The 21,103-nt window shown below is 42.1% G+C and overlaps 2 protein-coding genes across 5 annotated transcripts in view; one reads left to right on the forward strand and one right to left on the reverse strand.

Moving 5' to 3' along the window:
* The window catches only part of LOC106977870 (membrane-spanning 4-domains subfamily A member 4A-like), a 196,701-nt gene that overhangs the window by 121,825 nt on the left and 53,773 nt on the right, over positions 1-21,103 (forward strand). For all 4 annotated transcript variants that reach the window (XM_053203118.1, XM_053203117.1, XM_027045143.2 and 1 more), the window contains one exon: positions 15,191-15,292. In XM_053203118.1, the coding sequence (XP_053059093.1) occupies positions 15,191-15,292 (102 nt within the window). The remainder of the gene's footprint in view (positions 1-15,190; positions 15,293-21,103) is intronic.
* On the reverse strand, positions 6,729-20,836 carry MS4A7 (membrane spanning 4-domains A7). The gene is made up of 6 exons (XM_015075444.3): positions 20,089-20,836; positions 15,570-15,704; positions 13,781-13,837; positions 11,858-12,064; positions 8,275-8,376; positions 6,729-7,182 (listed from the first exon to the last, which is right to left on the reverse strand). Exons 1-6 carry the CDS (start codon positions 20,323-20,325, stop codon positions 7,009-7,011), a joined length of 912 nt encoding a protein of 303 aa, XP_014930930.3. The 5' UTR covers positions 20,326-20,836; the 3' UTR covers positions 6,729-7,008.

Here is a 21,103-nt window from a genome sequence, read left to right on the forward strand (position 1 = left end):
AGTTGGTGGCAACCATGGCCAGCAGGGTCTCAGCCTCGGCACTGCTGGCATTTGGGGCCTGATAATTCTTGGTTGTGGTGACCTGTCCTGTGCACTGTAGGACACTTGGCAGCGTCTGTGGCCCCTGCTCATTAGATGCCGGTCCCACGTCCCAGCTATGACAACCCAGATTGTCTCCGGACATTGCCAGATGTCCTTTGGGGGTGGGGAACAAAATCATTTCAGGGTGAGAACCACTGACGTAGAGAAATAATTGCAGACTGTGTTCTCTGTTTTTTTTTCCTGATAGAATGACTCCTTTTCACATCCAGACTCCAGAGAGAGTATGTATTTCTCAATACAGCATTTTTCTTTTTTTTTTTAATTTTTTTTTCAACGTTTATTTATTTTTGGGACAGAGAGAGACAGAGCATGAACGGGGGAGGGCCAGAGAGAGAGGGAGACACAGAATCGGAAACAGGCTCCAGGCTCTGAGCCATCAGCCCAGAGCCTGATGCGGGGCTCAAACCCACGGACCGCGAGATCGTGACCTGGCTGAAGTCGGACGCTTAACTGACTGCGCCACCCAGATGCCCCATTACAGCATTTTTCTGCCAACATTTATTCAGATACATTTTAATTTAGGCGCCCAAGGTGCAACGCAACATTTTATTTTATTTTATTTTATTTTATTTTATTTTATTTTATTTTATTTTATTATTTTTCAAATTTACATCCAAGTTAGTTAGCATATAGTGCAACAATGATTTCAGGAGTAGATTCCTTAGTGCCTCTTACCCATTTAGCCCATTCCCCCTCCCACAACCCCTCCAGTAACCCTCAGTTTGTTCTCCATATTTAGGAGTCTCTTATGTTTTGTCCCCCTCCCTGTTTTTATATTCTTTTTGCTTCCCTTCCCTTGTGTTCATCTGTTCTGTGTCTTAAAGTCCTCATATGAGTGAAGTCATGTGATTTTTGTCTTTCTCTGACTGACTAATTTCACTTAGCATAATACCCTCCAGTTCCATCCATGTAGTTGCAAATGGCAAAATTTCATTCTTTGGATTGCTGAGTAATACTCCATTATATGAGTATATGAGTATATGAGATATATATATAACATAATTATATATAATATATTATTACATAATGTAATTATATAATAATAGAATAATATATATTAAATATATATTTATATATAATTATATAATATTATATGTAATATAATATAATAATATAATATATATTATAATATGGTATATAATATAATAATATATAATATTATATAATTATGTAATATAATATAATAATATAATATATATTATAATATGGTATATAATATAATAATAAATAATATATATATAATTATATATATATATAATATAAGCACATCTTCTTTATCAATTCATCCATCGATGGGCATTTGGGCTCTTTCCATACTTTGGCTATTGTCGATAGTGCTGCTATAAACATGGGGGTGCATGTGTCCCTTCAAAACAACACACCTATATCCCTTGGATAAATGCCTAGTAGTGCAATTGCTGGGTCATAGGGTAGTTCTATTTTTAGTTTTTTGAGAAACCTCCATCCTGTTTTCCAGAGTAGCTGCACCAGCTTGCATTCCCACCAACAATGCAAAAGAGATCCTCTCTCCGCATCCTCTCCAACATCTGTTGTTGCCTGAGTTGTTCGTGTTAGCCATTCTGACAGCTATAATGTGGTATCTCATGGTGGTTTTGATTTGTATTTCCCTGATGATGAGTGATGTGGAGCATTTTTTCATGTGTCGGTTGGCCATCTGGATGTCTTCTTTGGAGAAGTGTCTATTCATGTCTTTTGGCAAGGCAACATTTTAAACGAAACAAAGTGTGGGACAGGTCTGTACTTAAATTCTAACCAGAAGTGACAGATCACCAGAATCACGTGGAGAAGTCGTGAAACCATGCCGTGGCAATAAAAGGGAGGTGGACCCAGGGCAGTGCTGACTCACACTGCAGCCACACTCTGTTACCACACCTGTTACCAACCATTGTGATTATTTGGCGATCAAGGAATTACAATAGATTAAGCATTTTGTAACCTGACATGTTGGTTTGCCATTCACACATAGATATTTTATTGCCTTTTATTTAACATTTGGGGAAATTGTATGGGAGCTTGGGCTGACTAATAGCATATGGTTTTTCCTGTAAAATGATGCGAAAGAAGCGTCTTCATGAAGAATACCTGATTTTTAGGAAAGAATAACTGATGATAAACAGGAGACACTTACAATTTTATCTGCCTTGGTCCTTTCAAAAAAACACATCTCCTTTTATTGTTTTGAGCAGGTTATAGTTGTCAGCCTCTGCCTTTTCCCCCTGCTTCTTGTTAAAGATGGGTCCTTTGATAATATTTCAGTCTATGAATTCAGACCAGAAGGCAGAAACTAGCCTATTCCACGGAGAGGCGAGGTGAGAGGATCTCTGTGGGACAGCTGCCAACAGGATGATATTCTTTGGGTGGAAATGGTATTCCTTCTATTCCCTCTTGCTTTCAACCTGCAGAAGACCACTCTTAGCGTTTGGCAGGAAACATTTAGCACTTAGCATGTGCCAATGCTGCTTTAAATAACATGAGATACTCCCTCCCTAGAGTCACCCTTGTGCATGTGCTATCATGTCACTCTCGCAACAACTTTGGGTGGTAGGTTTTATTATCACACCCATTTTAAAGAGGAGGAAACAGGTCCAACGTTAATGCTGGTAAGGGTTGAGGCCGAAATTTGAGCTTGGCTTTCCCTTACATCTTCCATGCAACAATCTAGTGTGTGTGTTCTTTTTTTTTTTTTTTAAGTTTATTTATTTTGAGAGAGAGGGGTGCGGGGAGTGAGAGAGGGAGAGAGAAAAAATGTGAGCAGGGGAGGGGCAGAAAGAGAGAATTTCAGGGAGGCTCTGAGCTGTCAGTATAGAGCCCGATGTGAGGCTTGAGCCAAAATCGAGAGTCAGACACTTAACTGAGCCACCCAGATGCCCCTGTATTCGTTTTTTTTTTTTTAAATTACAATTAACTACCACAAATATAGTGGCTCAAAACAACACACAATGTGTTATCTTACCATTTTCATGGATCAGGGGTTGAAGCAGGGCCCAGCTGAGAGGCTTTGTTCAGGGTCTCACATGGATACCTATCATCAAGGTGTCAGACAGGCCGTATTTTCATCTATAGTCTCAAGTGGGCAAAACCTACTTCCAAGCACAGTCAGGTTATTGACAGAATTTATTTCCTTGTGGTTGTATGACTCAGGGCCCTGGGTTTTGCTGGTTGGCTGCCCTCAGTTCCCTGCTTTCTCAACATGACCGCTCCCATCAGGCCACCAGGGAGTATCTTCACCCATGCTGGTTAAGATGGGAAGAAGGATAAAGAACTCGTGGTATGGATTTGAGTATGTGTGGCTCAGTCAGTAATTGTGAGTTACCTTTTGGGGAACCTGCAATTTTATTCTAAAACGTTGAGAGAACACAGAGTTCTAATATGTATGTTAAATATGTGCAATGTCTGCTTAGACTTGGTCGAAAGTGTTCACTCCTTTTCTTGCCGAGAATTTATTAGACCTTCTTGGTAGTGGTTCTTGCCTGATTGGGTTCCCAAAGTGAATACAGTAGTGAGACAAAAGAGGGAGTAAAAACTGACGCCCAAATCCCTAGCTTTAGAGATTGAACAGATGGACATGCCATTTATGAAAGATGACCAGGTGGGGGGAGTGGAGGGAAGTTGCAAATGAAACACACAATGTCTTGACTGCACCTCCTGTCAGTTTGGAATATTATTCCAGATAATTCTGAATATATGCCAGATAGTATTATTTGAAATCTTATTGAAATCTTATTCCAGATAATTCTAAATATAGTTCTCCAGATATTCTTAAGAACCTTTCTGTTGCCAGAGAAACAAACAAATAAGAAATGGATCCTGGATTAAATATTTTAGGGGCTCCTGGGTGGCTCAGTCGGTTGAGCGACCGACTTCGGCTCAGGTCATGATCTCACGGTTTGTGAGTTTGAGCCCCGTGTTGGACTCTATGCTGACGGCTCAGAGCCTGGAGCCTGCTTCGGATTCTGTGTCTCCCTCTCTCTCTGCCCCTCCCCCACTCATTCTCTGTCTCAGAAATAAACATTAAAAATAAATTAAAAAAAATATTTTATTGTGTTGCTTGGCTTACAGAACAAGGAAGATTCTCCAAGGCCCTCCACCCCCAGTGTAAAAATACTAATACACACACATTTGAAAACACACAAATAGGGGTTGAAAACCTCAGAAGAGACTAGTAAGTGAGTGCCCTCGCTTGTAGATTAGTGGGGGTTGACATACAATTAACAAACAAATAAAATACGTAGTATGTCAGATCATTGTGATTTGAGGAAAAAATAAGCAAGTGACAGGGAGAGAGAGCTGTAATTTTATGTAGGTTGGTGGGGGAAGTTTTACTGAAGCTAAGCTATTTGAAGAAAGACCCAAAAGAAGTGAGAAAGGAAGCCATGGAAATAATTGTAGGAAAAGTATTCCAGCCAGAGGGCCAACCAATGTAAAATTTATTTTTTAATATTATTTTTAATAACTTTTTAAAAATGTTTATTATATTTGAGAGAGAGAGAGAGAGAGAGAGAGAGAGAGGGAGGGGCAGAGAGAGAAAGAGAGAATCAGCACAGAGCCTGATGAAGGGCTCAAACTCACAAACCGTGAGATCATGACCTGAGCTGAAATAAAGAGTTGGACACTTAACCGACTGAGCCACCCAGGCGCCCCCTGATGTAAAATTTCTAAAGAAAGAATATGTCAAGTGACTGGAGTAGAGAGAGCAAAGGGGAATAGTTAGAGGTCAGAGCAGAAATGAGAGTTCAGATCCTATAAGGATATTTAAGGACTCTGGCTTTTATTTGGAATGAAATGGAGTGGGTTTGAGCAGAGAAATGATATGATCTGATTTGAGATGGAAAAAAAAAAATTCGCTCTCTGCCATGCAGAGAACAGACCGAGTGGTGTAGGTGCCCCACTAGTTGGCTCATTGCAATAATGCCAATGGGAGATGATGAACCAGAGTGCTCATGAGATGGTGAGAAGCAATCAGACTCAATATATTTTGAAGTTAAAACTAGCAAGTTTTAATGCTAGACTGGATGTGGTGTGTGAAGAAAACAGAAGAGCCAAAGATGACCCCAAGGTTTTTGGAAGATCATGTTTTAAAGGGATTTGACTATGGAGAAGTGGGGGATGGCTCAGTAACTAGATGGGCCAAGGGGTCCAAAGTAGCTTTTTCAAAAGTGTTTTTATTCAATTATAACACAGAAACAAGAGAACACAGTTATATGTATATAACTCCAGCATCCAGATCAAGGAAAAGAATGTTTCCATGAGCCCATAGACCCTCTGGGTTCCTTTCCAGTAACTACCTACTCCCAAAGGTAACCACTATCCTAGTTCTGACACTATTAGCTTAGCTTGTGTTTAAACTTTATATACACAGAATCAGACCATATGTACTCTTTTTATGTAACCAATTTCTTTTTATTTATTATTGTAATTTTTTAAATTTATTTTTTAGTTTACTCCAAGTTAGTTAGCATATAATGCAATAATGATTTCAGGAGTAGATTCCAGCGATCCATCTCCGATATATAACACCCAGTGCTCATCCCAACAAGTCTTCCTTAATGCCCCTTAGCCATTTAGCCCCTGCCCCACCCCAACCCCTCCAGCAACCCTCAGTTTGTGCTCTGTATTTAAGTCTCTTATGTTTTGTCCCCCTCCCTGTTTTTATATTATTTTTGCTTCCCTTCCCTTATGTTCATCTGTTTTGTCTCTTAAATTCCTCATATGAGCGAAGTCATATGATATTTGTCTTTCTCTGGCTGACTAACTTCACTTAGCATAATACCCTCCAGTTCCATCCACGTAGTTGAAAATGGCAAGATTTCATTCTTTTTGATTGCCGAGTAATATCCATCTTCTTTATCCATTCATCCGTCAGTGGACTCTTCTATGCATGACCTTTTCCCCCCGAACATTATGTTTGTGGGATTTATCTATACAGCTGCATGTAATTGTAGTTTGTCCACTCATGTTACTGTTTAGTACTCCATTGTATGAATATACCAGAATTTTTATTTCTCCCTTCTATTGTTTATAGTCATTTAGATAGTTTCCTTTTGGAGGCAATTATGTGTATTACTTATATGACCATTTCTGTACATGTTTTTGGAAAACACATGTATGCATGTCTGTAGTATATTCCCCTGGGGATAGGACCCAAGGCCTTTTTTGGGTCTTTACTGGGTAGGTGAGGTTGTTTACTCCAGTACAGTAATAAAATTATGGCTAATTTCTTCTTTGGTGTAGAACCTAGATGGGGAAGAGCATTGTGGTAAGTTATAATCTTTGAAGCCAGAAATTTCAGAATAAAGTCATTAAATGAGACAGAATATTGAGCCACATTCAATTGACAGACATGCATTTCATTCAGTTGACAGAAACGGAGCTGTATCTTCTTGAAGTACTTTTAATTTAAAAGTTCTTGCAATCCCTACTATATAACATTTAAGCAATATGAGTGTGAAAATAATACGGAAGTGGAGACTGCATAGCCATGTGACTTGGCCACTTTACACCAGCACAAGCGTGCACATTTTCTCCTCTTATTTAGGGCTGGGTGAACCACTTTCTGTTCAGTTTACCCACCTGGGATTTGAGAGACTCTTTCCTTTTCTTTTCTATTCTTTTTTTTTTTTTTTTTTTTTTTGAGAGAGAGAGGGAGCATGAGCAGGGGAGGGAAACAAAGAGGGAAAGAGAGAGAGAGAGAATCCCAAGCAGGCTCTGCACTGTGAGTGCAGAGCCCGATGCGGGTCTTGAACTCACTAACCATGAGATCATGACCGGAGCAGAAATCAGGAGCTGGACTCTTTAACGACTGAGCCACCCAAGCACCCCAAGAGATTACTTTTAAGAGCAATAAAATGACTCTCACTGAGCAAGTGCAAAACAAAAACCGTTTTTCTAAAGGTTTCTTTCAGTGTCTAAAGTAGCTGAAATTTCAGGAAAGTCTAACCACACTTTGCCAGGAGCCCTGGCTTTCTCCTTTTTCTTCTGAGGCGTTACTCCTATGCATGACCTTGAAGGATTTTTGACATGTTGGATATGACCTTGTGATTGAGGCATGGAAAATGTACTCTGGAAAAGATAAAGTTTATTAGTGGGTTTTAAACTCTGATTTTGGAAGCTTTTTTTGATCCATATTTGAAATGCATTTCCCCCAAATGTATGGTAGTAGCCTTTCCAACTTTACCAAAATATAAAATGCATCAGTATTAGTTCGAACAAATGCTATGCTGTGATCTGCTAATCATATTACCATTTACCAATAAGATCATAATTGAGTCATAATGTATTCCTTCCCTTGAAATAATTTCTTTTTTTTTGTCTTGGAAGGCAGGAGGTTTATTTTACACCGGTGGGCCCAGAGGAGATCATTCTCCAGAGATCTAAGCCCTTTAAATAATTTCTTTAGAAAAAAATGGGTTTTAGAGAAAAGACCAGCATTTTCGAATTGTAATGTCATGCCCTAAGAGGAAGTAAGGAAGAACACAGGACACCATCAGCAGAACAGAGATGCCCTAGTAAGATACGACTGCATTAGCAAGGGAACCGGGTCATGGAGACTGTAGGGAGGCAGGTGGCTGTGTTCATGACAAGAAGGAGATACAGGCTTTTCATGCTCAGCCCATCAGCCTACATCATTCGTTCTCCTCGTGATTTTATCTGAGCCTTGGTTCTTTTATAAGGGGTTGGGGCAGGTGATTTCTTTCTTATTTTTGAGTTTATTTATTTTGAAAAAAGAGTACACATGGGGGAGGGGTAGAGAGAGGGGCAGGGAGAGAGAGAGAGAATCCCAAGCAGGCCCTGTGCCACCAGGGCAGAGCCCGATGCGGGGCTCAAACTCACGAACCATGAGATCATAACCTGAGCCGAAGCTGGACGCTTAACCGACTGAGCCACCCAGTCGCCCTTGGGGCAGGTGATTTCTAAAACCATTTTAGCCATTCTAATAAGCAGGTCTTCTGGTTTGTGGGCCAGAAGGCACTAATAATCTCAGATACCAGTGTCGTCGTGAAGGAGCCCATTCATAGAACTCTCTCCTCACTCTGAAAGTTGACTGCTACGTGAACCTCATTGCCTCCTCTTTCTGCCACTTTTTAGACCCGGAACATCACAGCTCCAATGTTGGGACCCAGCAGGTGTCATGTGACATGTCAGAGTACTCACCCCTGGGTTCTTGGAGTACAGCTGTTTCCACCAAAGGATGGAAGCGTAGGTAGCCGTTAAGAGTTCCAGCACAGTGAAAATGAGCATCACCACCAGCACCCCCTGTGAATCAAGACAGGAACAGTTGGTGCCATCAGCTAGCCCTGTGCCTGACTGAGAGGAGACTGGGGGTGAAGGCTCTAGCCGTGGAGAGAATAAGGCACAGAAATAAGCAGCAACGGTTTCCTCTCAGAACCGTGGGATCCCACCTTCTGAGACAAGAGTAACCCTTCCTTTATCACTAGTTGTTTTCACTGGTGTGATGTTTCTAGTGTGGATTTGCTTTTACTTATCCAGAAATGGTCTCAGTTCATCCTTTCCATCTGAAATCTCATGGTTTTTTTTTTTAATTCTGAAATTCACCCCACTTATTTCTCTTTGCTCACGTCCTCTCTCCCTGGCAGGCTTACTGGGCTCACATTAGATGTGTGCTGGTTCTTTTCAGTTTGCTGCCTCCTACCTGTCTGTTAACCCGTCACTCATATCTTTCAGATTTTCACTGCGATGTGTTGTGCTCCATGTGATTTGATCAGACCTCAATTTCACTTCACTGTTTATTTCTTTGGATATGTTGAATCTCCTTTTTAACTGATAACACTAAATGGTTCATTTCAAAGATTATAATTTGCATTTCTAATCATACTGCTTAGTTCTTTTTCAAATCTACTCTTTTTTTCTTGCTGTCATGTTATCTCATGTTGGTTTTAATTCCTTTTCTTTATGTCTTTATTGTTGAAAATATGTTTTCATTATGGTCTTCCAAATTGGTATATAACCTCCAATTCTTGAGCAACTAAACTTTCATATTTGCTGCTGTAACCCGTTTTTTTTCTTAGGTTTTTCAAAATATTTTTCCTCTCAGATGATGTCAGTATATGGGTACGTGGGGGAGGATTTTTTTGTTAATTTTTTTTTAATGTTTATTTATTTTTGAGACAGAGAGAGACAGAGCATGAGCAGGGGAGGGGCAGAGAGAGAGGGAGACACAGAATCTGAAACAGGCTCCAGGCTCTGAGCTGTCAGCACAGAGCCCGACGCAGGGCTCGAACTCATGGACCGTGAGATCATGACCTGAGCCAAAGTTGGATGCTTAACCGACCAAGTTGTTTTTTTTTTTAATTTTTTTTTAACGTTTATTTATTTTTGAGACAGAGAGAGACAGAGCATGAACAGGCGAGGAGCAGAGAGAGATGGGGGAGGATTTTTTGATATGTAGGACAGACCCATTGGTTGGGTTTATGGATGACTCCCTAGATGGAAACTTTAGGTTTGATTCTGATAGAACCTCAGGAGATCCAGACCCAGGAACAGTTTTTAAGTGAATCCCTGTATTTGAGGTTCGTTTGTTTTATATGGAATTTGGATTTGGATACTGTCCATCCCTGCACATGGCTTGGTGAGATGATTTCATCCTAGAAACTTTTATGGTGGAGTTTCTTTAAGCTCCTTGGGATGTTGGGCAGAGTTTTCTTTGTCTTATTTTCATAAATAAGGTACATATTCAGTCTCTGCTTCTAACATTTTTGCAGGACACTCAGTGCGGGCTTGAAGAGCTTCAGATTTGTCATGGACATTAAAATGCCATTATCCCAGCTTGTAACACCTATATTCCCATCCAGGCCTCACTGGTTTTCTGGTCTCAGCTCTTACTTGGTTGCCCGGCTGCAGGATCCTTCTTAGCTCCTGGAACCAACGATGCCTTTCTTCCTTGATCTTTTACTGCCTCCCACCCTCTCTTCCTTCCTTCTTCCAACCTCAGATATACATCTTGAATCTTTTGATGTGTTACTTTGCTCCGGTTATCTTTGTGTTAATAAAGAGTGGACATTTGAAGTCAAGTCCTACTGCAACTTCTCCAATTCTGCAGGAAGTTCTCTGGTTGTCTGAGGGTAGGAGTCAGTTTGATGTATTGAGTTTAGTTTCCATTGAGTTAAACCCTCATGCCCCAGCAGGGAGGATGTCTCCCTCACCCTCCTGGCTTTGCTCTGCACCAGGCTGATGCCATAATCTGGGCTTCCTCGCACTGATTTCTAACCAGATGCATTTCTGTGCCCTTCTACTTCCTCAAGCTCCTGCATCAGGGGGGTTGCTTTTGGCAACCTCTGGGTCACACAGGCAGACTCACAGAAGTCTGTGAGTCTGGAAACTTGCACACACGTTCTGGGATTCCTGAGACACGTCCAAGGGAATAAGAGAGATTTCATCTATCTCCCTGGCTCCTGCTAGAGGAGTCACAAAGGAAGAAAATTTTCTCCCTAAAAGGCCAAAGTTTATGGTTTTAAAACTATGAGCCTGTATATAGAGAATTGATGAAGCCAATATTTTTATCGTCAACCACTGGTGACCATCCAGTGTGGGGGGAAAAGTGGCAAGAAAATGTTGCAGAGATGATGGCATTTCTGCTAGGATTTGAATCCGTTGGAGGCTCATCTCCCAGCCCCTTCTCACTCTGCCAGCCCAGCTGGGCCAAAGTATAATTATGTGTTTGGGCTTAAAAAGTCCAAATTCTGTAGCTAACTTAATGTGGATAAAATTCAAATAAAGAGGGCTATTTCTGCCTGCGTCGAGGGGGGAGAAAATGCCTTTTCAACAAAGGAGGCACTCCGAGAGCTAAACCTATTGAGAATGGAATGTTTTCTATGCAAGAAAGACTGCTGACCTTATCTTCTTTATCCACTTATCTATCCGTGGACTCTCAGGTTGCTTCCGTATCTTGGCTATTGTAAATAATGCTGCGGTAAATACATGGGTGCATATATCTTTTCAAACTAGAATTTTTGTTTTCTTTGAGTCAATTCCCAGTAATGGAATTGCTGGATCGTATGGTATTTTTATTTTTAATTTTATGAGGGACTTCCATACTGTTTACTACAGTGGCTGCACCATTATACATTCCCACCCAACAGTGCACGAGTTTTCCCGTTTCTCCACACCCTCTCCGACACTTGTTATTTCTTATTTTTTTGATACTAGTCATTCTGATAGGTGTGAAGTAATACCTCACTGTGGTTTGGGTTTGCATGTCCCTGCTGCTTAGTGAGGTTGACCATCATTTCATGTGTCTGTTGGCCATCTGTATGTCATATGTGGGATAATGTCTATTCAAGTCCTCTGCCCGTTTTTTAATTGGATTATTTGTTTTATTAGTGTTGGGATGTATAAGTTTTTATATATTTTGGACATTAACTCCTCGTAGGATTTATCATTTACAAATATAAGTTGTCTTTCTGTTTGTTTTCCTTTCCTGTGCAGAAGCTTTTTATTTTGGTGTAGCCCCAATAGTTTATTTTTGCTTAGTTCTCATGCCAGAGGAGACATGTCTAGAACCCACAAGTCTTCTTCATTTCCTTTTTTGACTTGGCACAATGCATCCCCTATATTTTGCAATCTGCCGACAGGACTCAACCACAGTTTGGGGTTTTTTTTTTGGTCTGCTTCCAGCCATTCAGATCAACAAGGCACAGACTGCTGAAAAAGCAGAGATTATGCAAAGGAGAGAAACTAAGAATTTCACGGGCAAGATATTCAGTCTGAAACTACTTACCGTCAGACTGACACTAGCCAGGAGACAGTCCTTGAATTCATAAGTTGAATAATAGTACCCCGAATAAGGCAGTGAGGATAGGTATTCCCTTTCTGAGTCACACGGTCGAGAGGCCCTCTCCAAGGCTACCAGGCTGTCAGCAAGGAGGAAGAGGCCTGTTCCAGCAGCTAGAGAACTCGCTGCACTTGCGGTCAGGGTGCTCATGGCCTGAGAAAGAAAATTTGCATTGGGATGTCACAACAGGAGCAGCATGTGATGCTATTAACCCTCCATCCATTGTACTACATCGTTGCATCCCTGAGTCTGTTTCCCTTGTAATCTGTGCACTTGTAGGGGGCACAGACTATGTTTTATTCACCTCTGTATCCCTCTTCACTACCTGGTTTATCACCTGATACAATAAGTAAATGTTTGTTGAGTGAGAGAATGCACACGTAACTCCTCCTCCGGTATAGGAGTTCTGGATCCTTGGCTCTCTGCAGCACTGAAGACAGAGATGGCTTGCTGACTTCCCCAACAGCCTTAGAGTCGTTCTATTGCTTTCAGCCCTTCCAGAATCGGACCTCTGGTCCCTCCTACACCAGTCTATGGCTTTTATTTCCATGAAAGAGAGAACTGGAGAAGCTAGAATACCTACCTATAGGTGGATCAGGCCCAAGAACCACGTTCACCACATTCTGATTTGGGTCATATTCTATATTTCGGGGCAAAGGGTTCTCGCAGAATATGATGCCTCTGCAAAGACACTGAGGTGCCACACTCTGTGCCAGCTTCCCAGCATGTGCTCATTTCTCTTTGAACGTCATTCAAGGATACTGTGTGTCTGGGGGATGACTGCTCTGCCCTTCCTTCTCCCTTGGCCTGGGAGCCGTGTGGCTTCAAGTGCTGAGTTCCCAAAGGAAGTGCCGATGGAATGGGCGGCGCCTTTGCCCAGAGCTGCCACGTGCGCACTGGAGCCCACGTACTGTCTTGTGTCCTGCGTGCGGAGCCCACATCATGCTGGGTCATCCCAAGTATGGTTTTCCCTTTCAGGATGCTTGGGAAGCCACCTGTGAGAGCCACAGCCACATGTTCCTCTTCCCCATTTTATAAATGAGAAAACTGAAGCCCAGAAAAGGAAGGAACTTTTTCAAGCACACATGTGGGTCAGTGACAGATCTGAGACGAGAGTTTCCTGGTGTTGGGTCCAGAACTGTGACTCCATCCAGTGGGGTGAACTCTGTCCCCTGGTTCTGGGGTTTAGATTCTAGCTTCCAGTATAAGGAACATATACCAGCCTCAGAACACCATCTTCTGTGCCCTCAACCGTAGTTAACTAGATCTTGGATCTTCCTGAGTCAGGATGTGGCCCTTCCCTAAGTCATCTTTGTGAGTGTGTGGCAAGGCAGAGGGAAAGGTTGCTAGAGTATCAAAGACCCCACCCACACACTCCTGACTTTTGTCAGGAAAGTGGCTACAGTCTGTTAATTCCTTGTTTCTGAGGGGGTGGGGGAGCTAGCCACAGGATCTAAGCCCACACACCTCTGCCTCTGACCTTGCCGTTTAGGGAAATTGGCTCATTCTGAGACAGGTTTTTCCGGAAAAGGAAGTCTAGGTTCTAGAAGGTCATCTACCCTGTTCAGGGCCAAGCTAACAAACTGCAAAGACTCCATGGTTTATTTAAAATTGTCTGCCATTCAAGCAACTGAAGTAAACCTTGAAATATGACCCAGGAGCACATTGCATAGGGTAAGAGTACTGGTCTAGGAAAGAGGGAATTTGGCGTTTACACCCAGTTCTGTCACCGGACCAGCAGTGAGAACTCTCTCCCCTGCTCAGAGCCCTATTTCCCTAAGCTGTCAAATGGACACTTTGAACTAGAGCTATTGCCTCTGAAGTTCTTTTTATTCCGGCGAGCTGAGATTCAACGGCTCTCATACTTACAAAGGGCATAGTTGCCTTTTTCCCAGAAATGATCGAGAGGGATCCAGTAATGGCAAACTGCTCAGAGAAGAGAGAAATGATCAGTTCAGTTGTCTTGTGGAAATGTGTGCACCATGTTACTATCCATCAATCAATAAGTAATGTAAAACTCTTAGAGAGATAACACCGTAGGAATGGTGTCGGTCCATATTAAGAGAGAGGCCTTATTTCTACTCTCAGGATGCTTAACATTGACTTTAGAGAAAGGGCAGATGCACAGAGGATTGGGATTTATGTTAGCGAAAATCACTGTGAGCTGAGGTGGCCTGGAGCGGAGGTATACGCAGAAAAAGAACAGTGCTAAGTTACGAGGTGGGAAGAGAGGAGGTTGAGGAAGACCAATGACTTGAAGGGATATGAAGGTGGGAGCAGCCGACAGAAGCACGTAGGAAAGGGGCTCCAATGACAGAAGGTACAGAAACACGTGAGCTTCAAGCACTGGTGTAGGGGGCCTGAGTTAGACTGGGAGTTGAAGAAAGGGGGAGGTACAGGGTCAGGTGTGAAGAGTCTCTCATCCTGAAGCCCCAGAAGTCAGTATTTTAAGTTTATTTATTTACTTTGGAGGGGGGGAGAGCAGGGAGGGGCTGAGAGAGACAGAGAGAGAGAGAGAGAGAGAGAGAGAGAGAGAGAACCCCAAGAAGGCTCCCCACTCAGCACAGAGCCCAATGAGGGGCTCGATCCCATGAACCATGAGATCGTGACCTGAGCTAAAATCAAGAGTTGGACATTTAACCGACTGAGCCGCCCAGGTGCCCCCAGATGTCAGTATTTGAGCCCAGTAGTGTAAGGATCTGGCTGGTGGAGGGAGAAAGTTCTAAGCTGGAACATTGGTTAAGCTTGTGCCTTAGGGATTGGTAGTAGTCACAGACAAAGAGGATCCAGCATGAGCTGTTCCTGCCTTTCATAAGGGAATGTGGGAGCTCAACCACTTATTAGAGAAGTAAGGATAAGTTGTGTTCTGGGGTCAGGAGCAGGGCTTCCCTGCATCACTGCATAGTTTGCGTTCACATAAAGGCTGTATCCATACAGAGGTGATGCCCTGTTAGAATTCATCTGCCCAGAATGTGTGATTTTTCCTCCTTTGTGTAGGATACTACATGGAAAAGAAGTGGCCCTTTGTGGGAGGTATGACTAGACCCTGGCTAGTCTCCAAAGAAAAGGCCCCCTTTCCATTAGCCATTAGATGGAAAGTAGCAAAAAAAAAAAAAAAAAGTTTTCCAAATTCTCAGGGTTACTTCTGAACACATAGCAAGAGTGTCCTTGCTTCCCGTGAATCTTACCATCACCAGTTTGATTCTCTGCAGACCTGTGGCATTTACCCATGGTGCTCATTTTATTTTAAAAATGATCTTTTCACTCTTTACCTGACAGGTGGATTATTCTTACACTGGAGGGAATGCAGTGGCCTCATCAAAGACCCGAAGAAGAATGTGAAAAATCTTCTACTTTTCCAGAGGTCGGCTGTGAGGCCAGGTAAGAAGTATTGTGCTGGTATGCCCACTGTATTACCCTCTTGCCTCCTGCCCTGGCCAGCTACTCCCTGGGATGGTGACACAGGAGGAGGGATTAGACTCCTCTGCTGCTCTTCCCGAATGGGAGAAACGTGACATGGGATGATGACAGAGAGAAAGCTAGAGGCCTTGGCCACCTGCTCCTTTCTCCCCACCTCTTGGGACTGAGTCACTCATGATCTAGTACCCACTTAGCATTTAAAGAGCATATCCTTTCTTGGAGACCCCATTCTACTCACACATGTAGCTGCTACAAATGGGTACCCAGACATCAAAATGGTGGAAGTTGTTGGCTTGAAGTGGGAAGAGTAAGGAGCAGAAACCAAAATCGCCCCCAAACTTGAAATCAGCAGGCAGCACATAATCTGTATAATCTACAAGAGAGAAGACGGAAAATGCTAGGAACATACTTTGAACAGATGAAAGTGATTATTTGAATGTACATTGTGTTTATAAGGAGTATAAAATATGCTATAATGTGTCATATTAAAAGGGGGGGGGCAGTATTACAAGGAGCCAGTAAGCATTCTCTAAGAGAAACTCGTGTATACCTAACTTCTTCCTTTCTGATAGGATTAGTAAACTAGCAAATCAGGAAGTGATAATATATACATTTTAATTTTATTTTGAAAAATATAGTTGACATTTTTTGTTGTTGTTGTTCTAGGAAAAGTAGGTGGAGAAAATTGTTCTGGACAATAGTCCAGTTGGATGGATGTAGAAAGCAAACTTACCAAGGGAGAGTTAATAAAGGGCTCAATTTCAATTGAAATAAAATAAAGCCATAATTCATCTTACCTTCTTCATCATTGAATTTTGATAATAATTACTGTTTTTATGACACCAGTGGTAATAGTCTACATTTGTTGAACACTTTCTACACTCTGGTTATTTATCTCATCTTGTTTATGGATGAGAAAAATGAGGCACTGGGAGTTTAAATAGCTTGTACGAACCCACACAAATGGCCAAGTGGAGGAACTAGGACTTAGCCCTATTACTTTGATCTAGAATCCACACTCTTACCCACTGTTTAATGCATATGCAATTAAAAGATGATACAAAAACATAGGAGAAATAATGTAAAGTCAAGAGAATTCAACCATTCATACAATTAATATTTATTGAATATCTGTCCTGTGCCAGCACCAGGGAAATGAAGCAGATGAAAGTCACTGCCACTGGCCATGTATTATGTCCTTTACAGAGATGTTCCTTGGAAAGTGGAATTAGTTAGGAGCAAAGTAGTAGGAGGCCCGAGGAGTACTGGGGACAGAGTGCAAACCCTGTAGGGTTTTGTAGGCTATTTTATCAACTTTGCCTTTTGTTCTGAGTAAAAAGGGAAGTGAAGTGGATAATTTTGAGAAAGTGATTTCTATTTTTAAAAGATCATTCTAATGCTTGCCGCATCGAGAATAGATTATAAGGAAACAGAGCAGGGACATCAATAAGGAGGGCATTGTAGTAATTCACAGGTGAGATGATGCTGACTTGAAAACGACATTCATAGTAGAGGTAGTAAGAAGTAGTTGGATTCTCGTTGCACGATGAAGAGTAAGCCTCTAGGATTTACTGACAGTTTGCATGTGGATTATAGAAGAAAGGAATGAAGGTTGCTTCCAAGGGTTTTGGCTTAAGCATCTGAAATGATGGTGTTGACATTTATCTGAGATGGGGAGTGTTGTATGAGGGGTGGGTTGGGGGACAAAAATGAGGATTTCTGTCTGGGACAGGTTACGGGAGAGGTGTAGATATCTCAGTGGAAACGTACATAGGCTGTTGGTTATAGGAGTCTTAACTTTAGAGGAGAGAGCCATGTAAGGGAAATAGTCTTTTTCTTCCCAAGCCATCAGTGAAGATCATATTTAAAACTATATTACTGTGTGAGTTTACCACTGTAGCAGATGTAGCAACAAAATGGGGACTGAGCAATGGAGCACTCCAAATTGAGGGTCAGATAAATAAATAGAAACAATCAAGGAGTATAAAAGAAGCAGCCCACCCCATAGAGGAGTGTTGCTGAGAAGGCAAGTTGCTGGTGGGGCATTAGCTAGAGGGCCTGCGAAGTTATAAGTGTCTGTTTCTGCTGTTTTGTTCTCAAGATAGGAGAAATTGCAGGAAGATTCTTTCCTCATGGAACTGATCACAAAACATTTGCAGAGAGCATGGGGAGGATTACTGGAACGAGTAATGAGGGATGGGATTCACTGCACAAGGGAGGCTCATCGTTAATTAGAAGATGGGCATTTGGTTAGTAATGGGGAGGGGAGAGACAATATATGGCACCGATGGGAGTAATTGCAGATGTGTGGCAGCTTGTGGACCTTCCCTCCAGATTGCCTCAGTTTTCTTAGTATGTTAGGAATCCAGGTAATCAATGGAGAAGGATTGAAACCTATTGAAATAGTTTTCTGGGATAGCAGGAAAGTGAATGGATGAAAGAAATATCGTGTTCTTTTTAAGCAGCTTTTACAGTCCCTTTGAGGTTATGGTCATAAATCCAAAGTGGAGTCCGTGTGTGTATTTGCCAAGGTTAGTTGCATGTGTTCAGGGGCAGAATAGGCAAAGGGGCAGAGTTAGAATTAAACCAATGTGGCAGTTTTTCCTTAAGGAGGACAAAGCTGTTGATCGTGGCTAGGTGAGGAAGGCTCCATGAAATAGGGATATTATCAGTAACTCCCAGAGAGGTTAGAGAAAGTTAGCATCGACACAGAGTTGGAGGGAGTGATCTGGAAAGATCAGAGGTGATGGACTATGGGATGCTTGAAATGTAGATAATGGTGGGTTTATTGCCGTTAGTATTGGTAAGGTCCAGGGTACGACTCAGGAAATGTTTGTCTATGGAAGGATGGGCAACATACCTGGGGAGAAGAGGTCAAGGAGCAGACAGGACATGATATTGGAGGGACCATATACATGAGTATTGAAATAGCCAAGACTTACGATACGAACTCTACCCTGGGAGTGAGTGATAGTGATTGAGGAGTCAGTATCTTGAAGATAAAAGGCACATTATCCAGGAGAGCAAAAACAGTGGCAATGACCTGGAATCCTTCGGTAGAGCAAGAGAACTGTGAGAATGGGGCTCTCGTGTTTTGTTTTCTTTTCTTTTCTTTTAACTGTATAGTTCATCTATTACCCTAAGTGTGTAAAATAGTGACTGGCACAGTGAAGGTGCTCAAAAAATGACAGCTGAATGTGTAAATGAATAAATGTATTTCCAGTACCTCTTACTGATTGCTGAAGCACACAGTGAAATGTGCTTGTGATTCTAGGCCATAGGTAGGCTAGATTGTAGGGAGCAGGACAGGTCTGCACAGAACCAGTTGTCTGGAAGAAGTAAATTAAGGAGTGAGTATTGGTAAATGATAGTAGAATGACAGATGTTAACTGGTTTTATTTTCAAGCAACATAGTCATCAACTGATTTTTCTAAGGATGGTCACTTTTCAAAATTGCCACTACGTCATTTGATGTTATTTTCTAAAACGCTGATTGTTTTTAGGTTTTTACATGAAACTCAGTCTTCTAAAATTTTAATTCTCCTATCAATTTGCAACTAGTCCTGATATTAGGACTACCTAAAAGAACTTTTGAAGTTTGTGACTATTAACAATTACTTGAAATAATTATTTGTTTCCAGTGCTCAAAATACAGGTAACATTTTTAAAAATATCTCTTTGGGGAGGAAGACTGAAGTAGGACTTTTCAGATACTACATAAAAAGGGTAACTGTGTTGTTTTATTTTTCTTTTTTAAGTGGGAGTGAATTACTTAGTTGGATGACATGAGATTATTTTTTTAAAGTTTATGTATTTATTTTGAGGGAGAGAGAGAGAGAGAGAGAGCACAAGATGGGAAAGGGCAGAGAGGAGAGACAGAATCCCAAGCAGGCTCCATGCCGTTAGCGCAGAGCCCGATGCGGGGCTTGAACTCACATACTGTGAGATCATGACCTGAGCTGAGATTAAAAGTCAGCCGCTTAACCAGCCACACAACCCGGGTGCCCCTGGATGACATGAGATTCTAAAATAGGAGCTTTTAGAGACTGAGAGGAGAGGACTGATCTAGAAGTGCCCCGAGAAGCAAAGAGACTGCCTTCACTTCTATGCCCAGAAGAGAGGGTCACAGTGGAAACAGTGCCCTCGGGAGCTAGGTTCCTGTTTGCACGATTGATGAGGAGGCCTTTGAGAAACAAATCCAGGAATGAATCGGATTATGCGGTTAACGGACCCTGAATTCTAGAGGACACAACCAGGCAGGTTTCCAAAGTCAGAAATGAATAGGAGTTGGGTCTTAAAAGGGGATAGTCAGAACCAGGTGGACATTAAAGTCCTGAGTATGAAGGATGATGACTGGGGACATTCGGATGTCTTACGGTGAGGCAGACAGGGAGAAAATGTATGGTGAGGTTAGTCCAGATCGTCTCATCTCAAAATGGTTAACAAATGAGCTCAAAATAGACAGATCTAATTTAATCACATTGAGTAAAATCATGTGCTTAAATCCAACATCCACTACAATAAAGACAAATGACAGGAGATTTTCTTATGTAGATTTCAAGTGGAGACCTAGTGGTTTTAGTTTATAGAAAGGCCTGAGGAGGACACAGTCTTCCCATAAAGCGCCATTTCATGTCCCAGTTGGCCTGGAGTCAGAGAAAAAAATGAGAGACTCTCCCAGATCCACTGTAGATATGCAGTGTGGGTATGTTTGCAGTATTTTCCACAGTGTCTCCCTTCCAGTGACGTGGACTTACTCCAAGGACTGTAGTTTCTTTTTGCAGAGTGTTTGGTGGGTTGTCCTCTTTTTGGTAGCTGTGTCTAGGTTTCTCTCTTTTGGGGATGATGATGCCATTTGGAGTAAAGCTGTCAAAGGCTCCCTTGGTCTTGGGCTTTGATAGCATGATCCTTGACGATGCTGGAAGAGGCAGTGAACTCAATTGGGTCCTGAGGTTCGACTTAAAGATATGAAACCATCCAAGATTTTTCTCCATTATCCAAGAGGTGACCTGTCCTTTAGGATTGAAAGTTAATGTGGGGAGCAGTCTGGAAAGCTAGCGTGCTTGGCACAGTCCATCCATTGTGGACAGAAAGCGTGTCACTGGGAGAAAACTGTGAACACAATTGAGAGGTGAACCATTCATATAGAACTTTCCTTGCGGCCTTGAGGGGATCCACCTCGCTGTCCTTCCAATGGCCCCTGCTTCCAACATCCCTCTCATTCCTGTGTACCTCTGCTTCCCCTGTGCCACACTCCCACACCACACGCCCGAGGAGCGTACCTTTATGCTGCACCTTTGCTGCTCAGTCTTCCTTCATAGTCTCGTTTTCTTTCCATTAAGATGTTGATTAGCTGGGAGGCCTGGGTGGCTCAGTCAGTTAAGCATCTGACTCTTGACGTCAACTCAGGTCATGATCTCAGGGCTTATGAGATCTAACCCCGTGTCAGGCTCCGCATTGAGCATGAAGCCTGCTTGGGATTCTCTCTCTCTGTCTCTCTCTGCCCTTCCTCACTCACACTGCCTCTCTCTCTCTCTCTGTCTTTCAAAATAAATAAAGAAACATTTTAAAAAAGATGCTGATTAACCCTATTCCACATCTCTTTCTTGTATAGGTCCTGTCCCACAGAGAATGACTCCCTTGCCCATATTAGCTTAATAATTGTTAATATGAACATTTATTTAATGCTTGCTGAATTCCAGGAACTAGGCCATTGTAACTCTGGTCTTTAAAGCAACTTAGGTGTTATTAACCTCACTGTATACATTGGAA

The sequence above is a fragment of the Acinonyx jubatus genome, chromosome D1 (genome assembly GCF_027475565.1).
Source record: "Acinonyx jubatus isolate Ajub_Pintada_27869175 chromosome D1, VMU_Ajub_asm_v1.0, whole genome shotgun sequence".
Classification (NCBI taxonomy): Eukaryota; Metazoa; Chordata; class Mammalia; order Carnivora; family Felidae; genus Acinonyx; species Acinonyx jubatus.

Excerpts from the sequence above, each read along its gene's own strand:
- MS4A7 (XM_015075444.3), bottom strand. The coding sequence starts at position 20,325 with ATGGAGAAAAATCTTGGATGGTTTCATATCTTTAAGTCGAACCTCAGG. Across the intron at positions 15,705-20,088 it reads AAGAAACTACAGTCCTTGGA|ATTATACAGATTATGTGCTG; the intron begins GTAAGTCCACGT and ends TCTCTCTTGTAG. Across the intron at positions 12,065-13,780 it reads AAAAGGCAACTATGCCCTTT|GCCATGAGCACCCTGACCGC; the intron begins GTAAGTATGAGA and ends TTTCTTTCTCAG.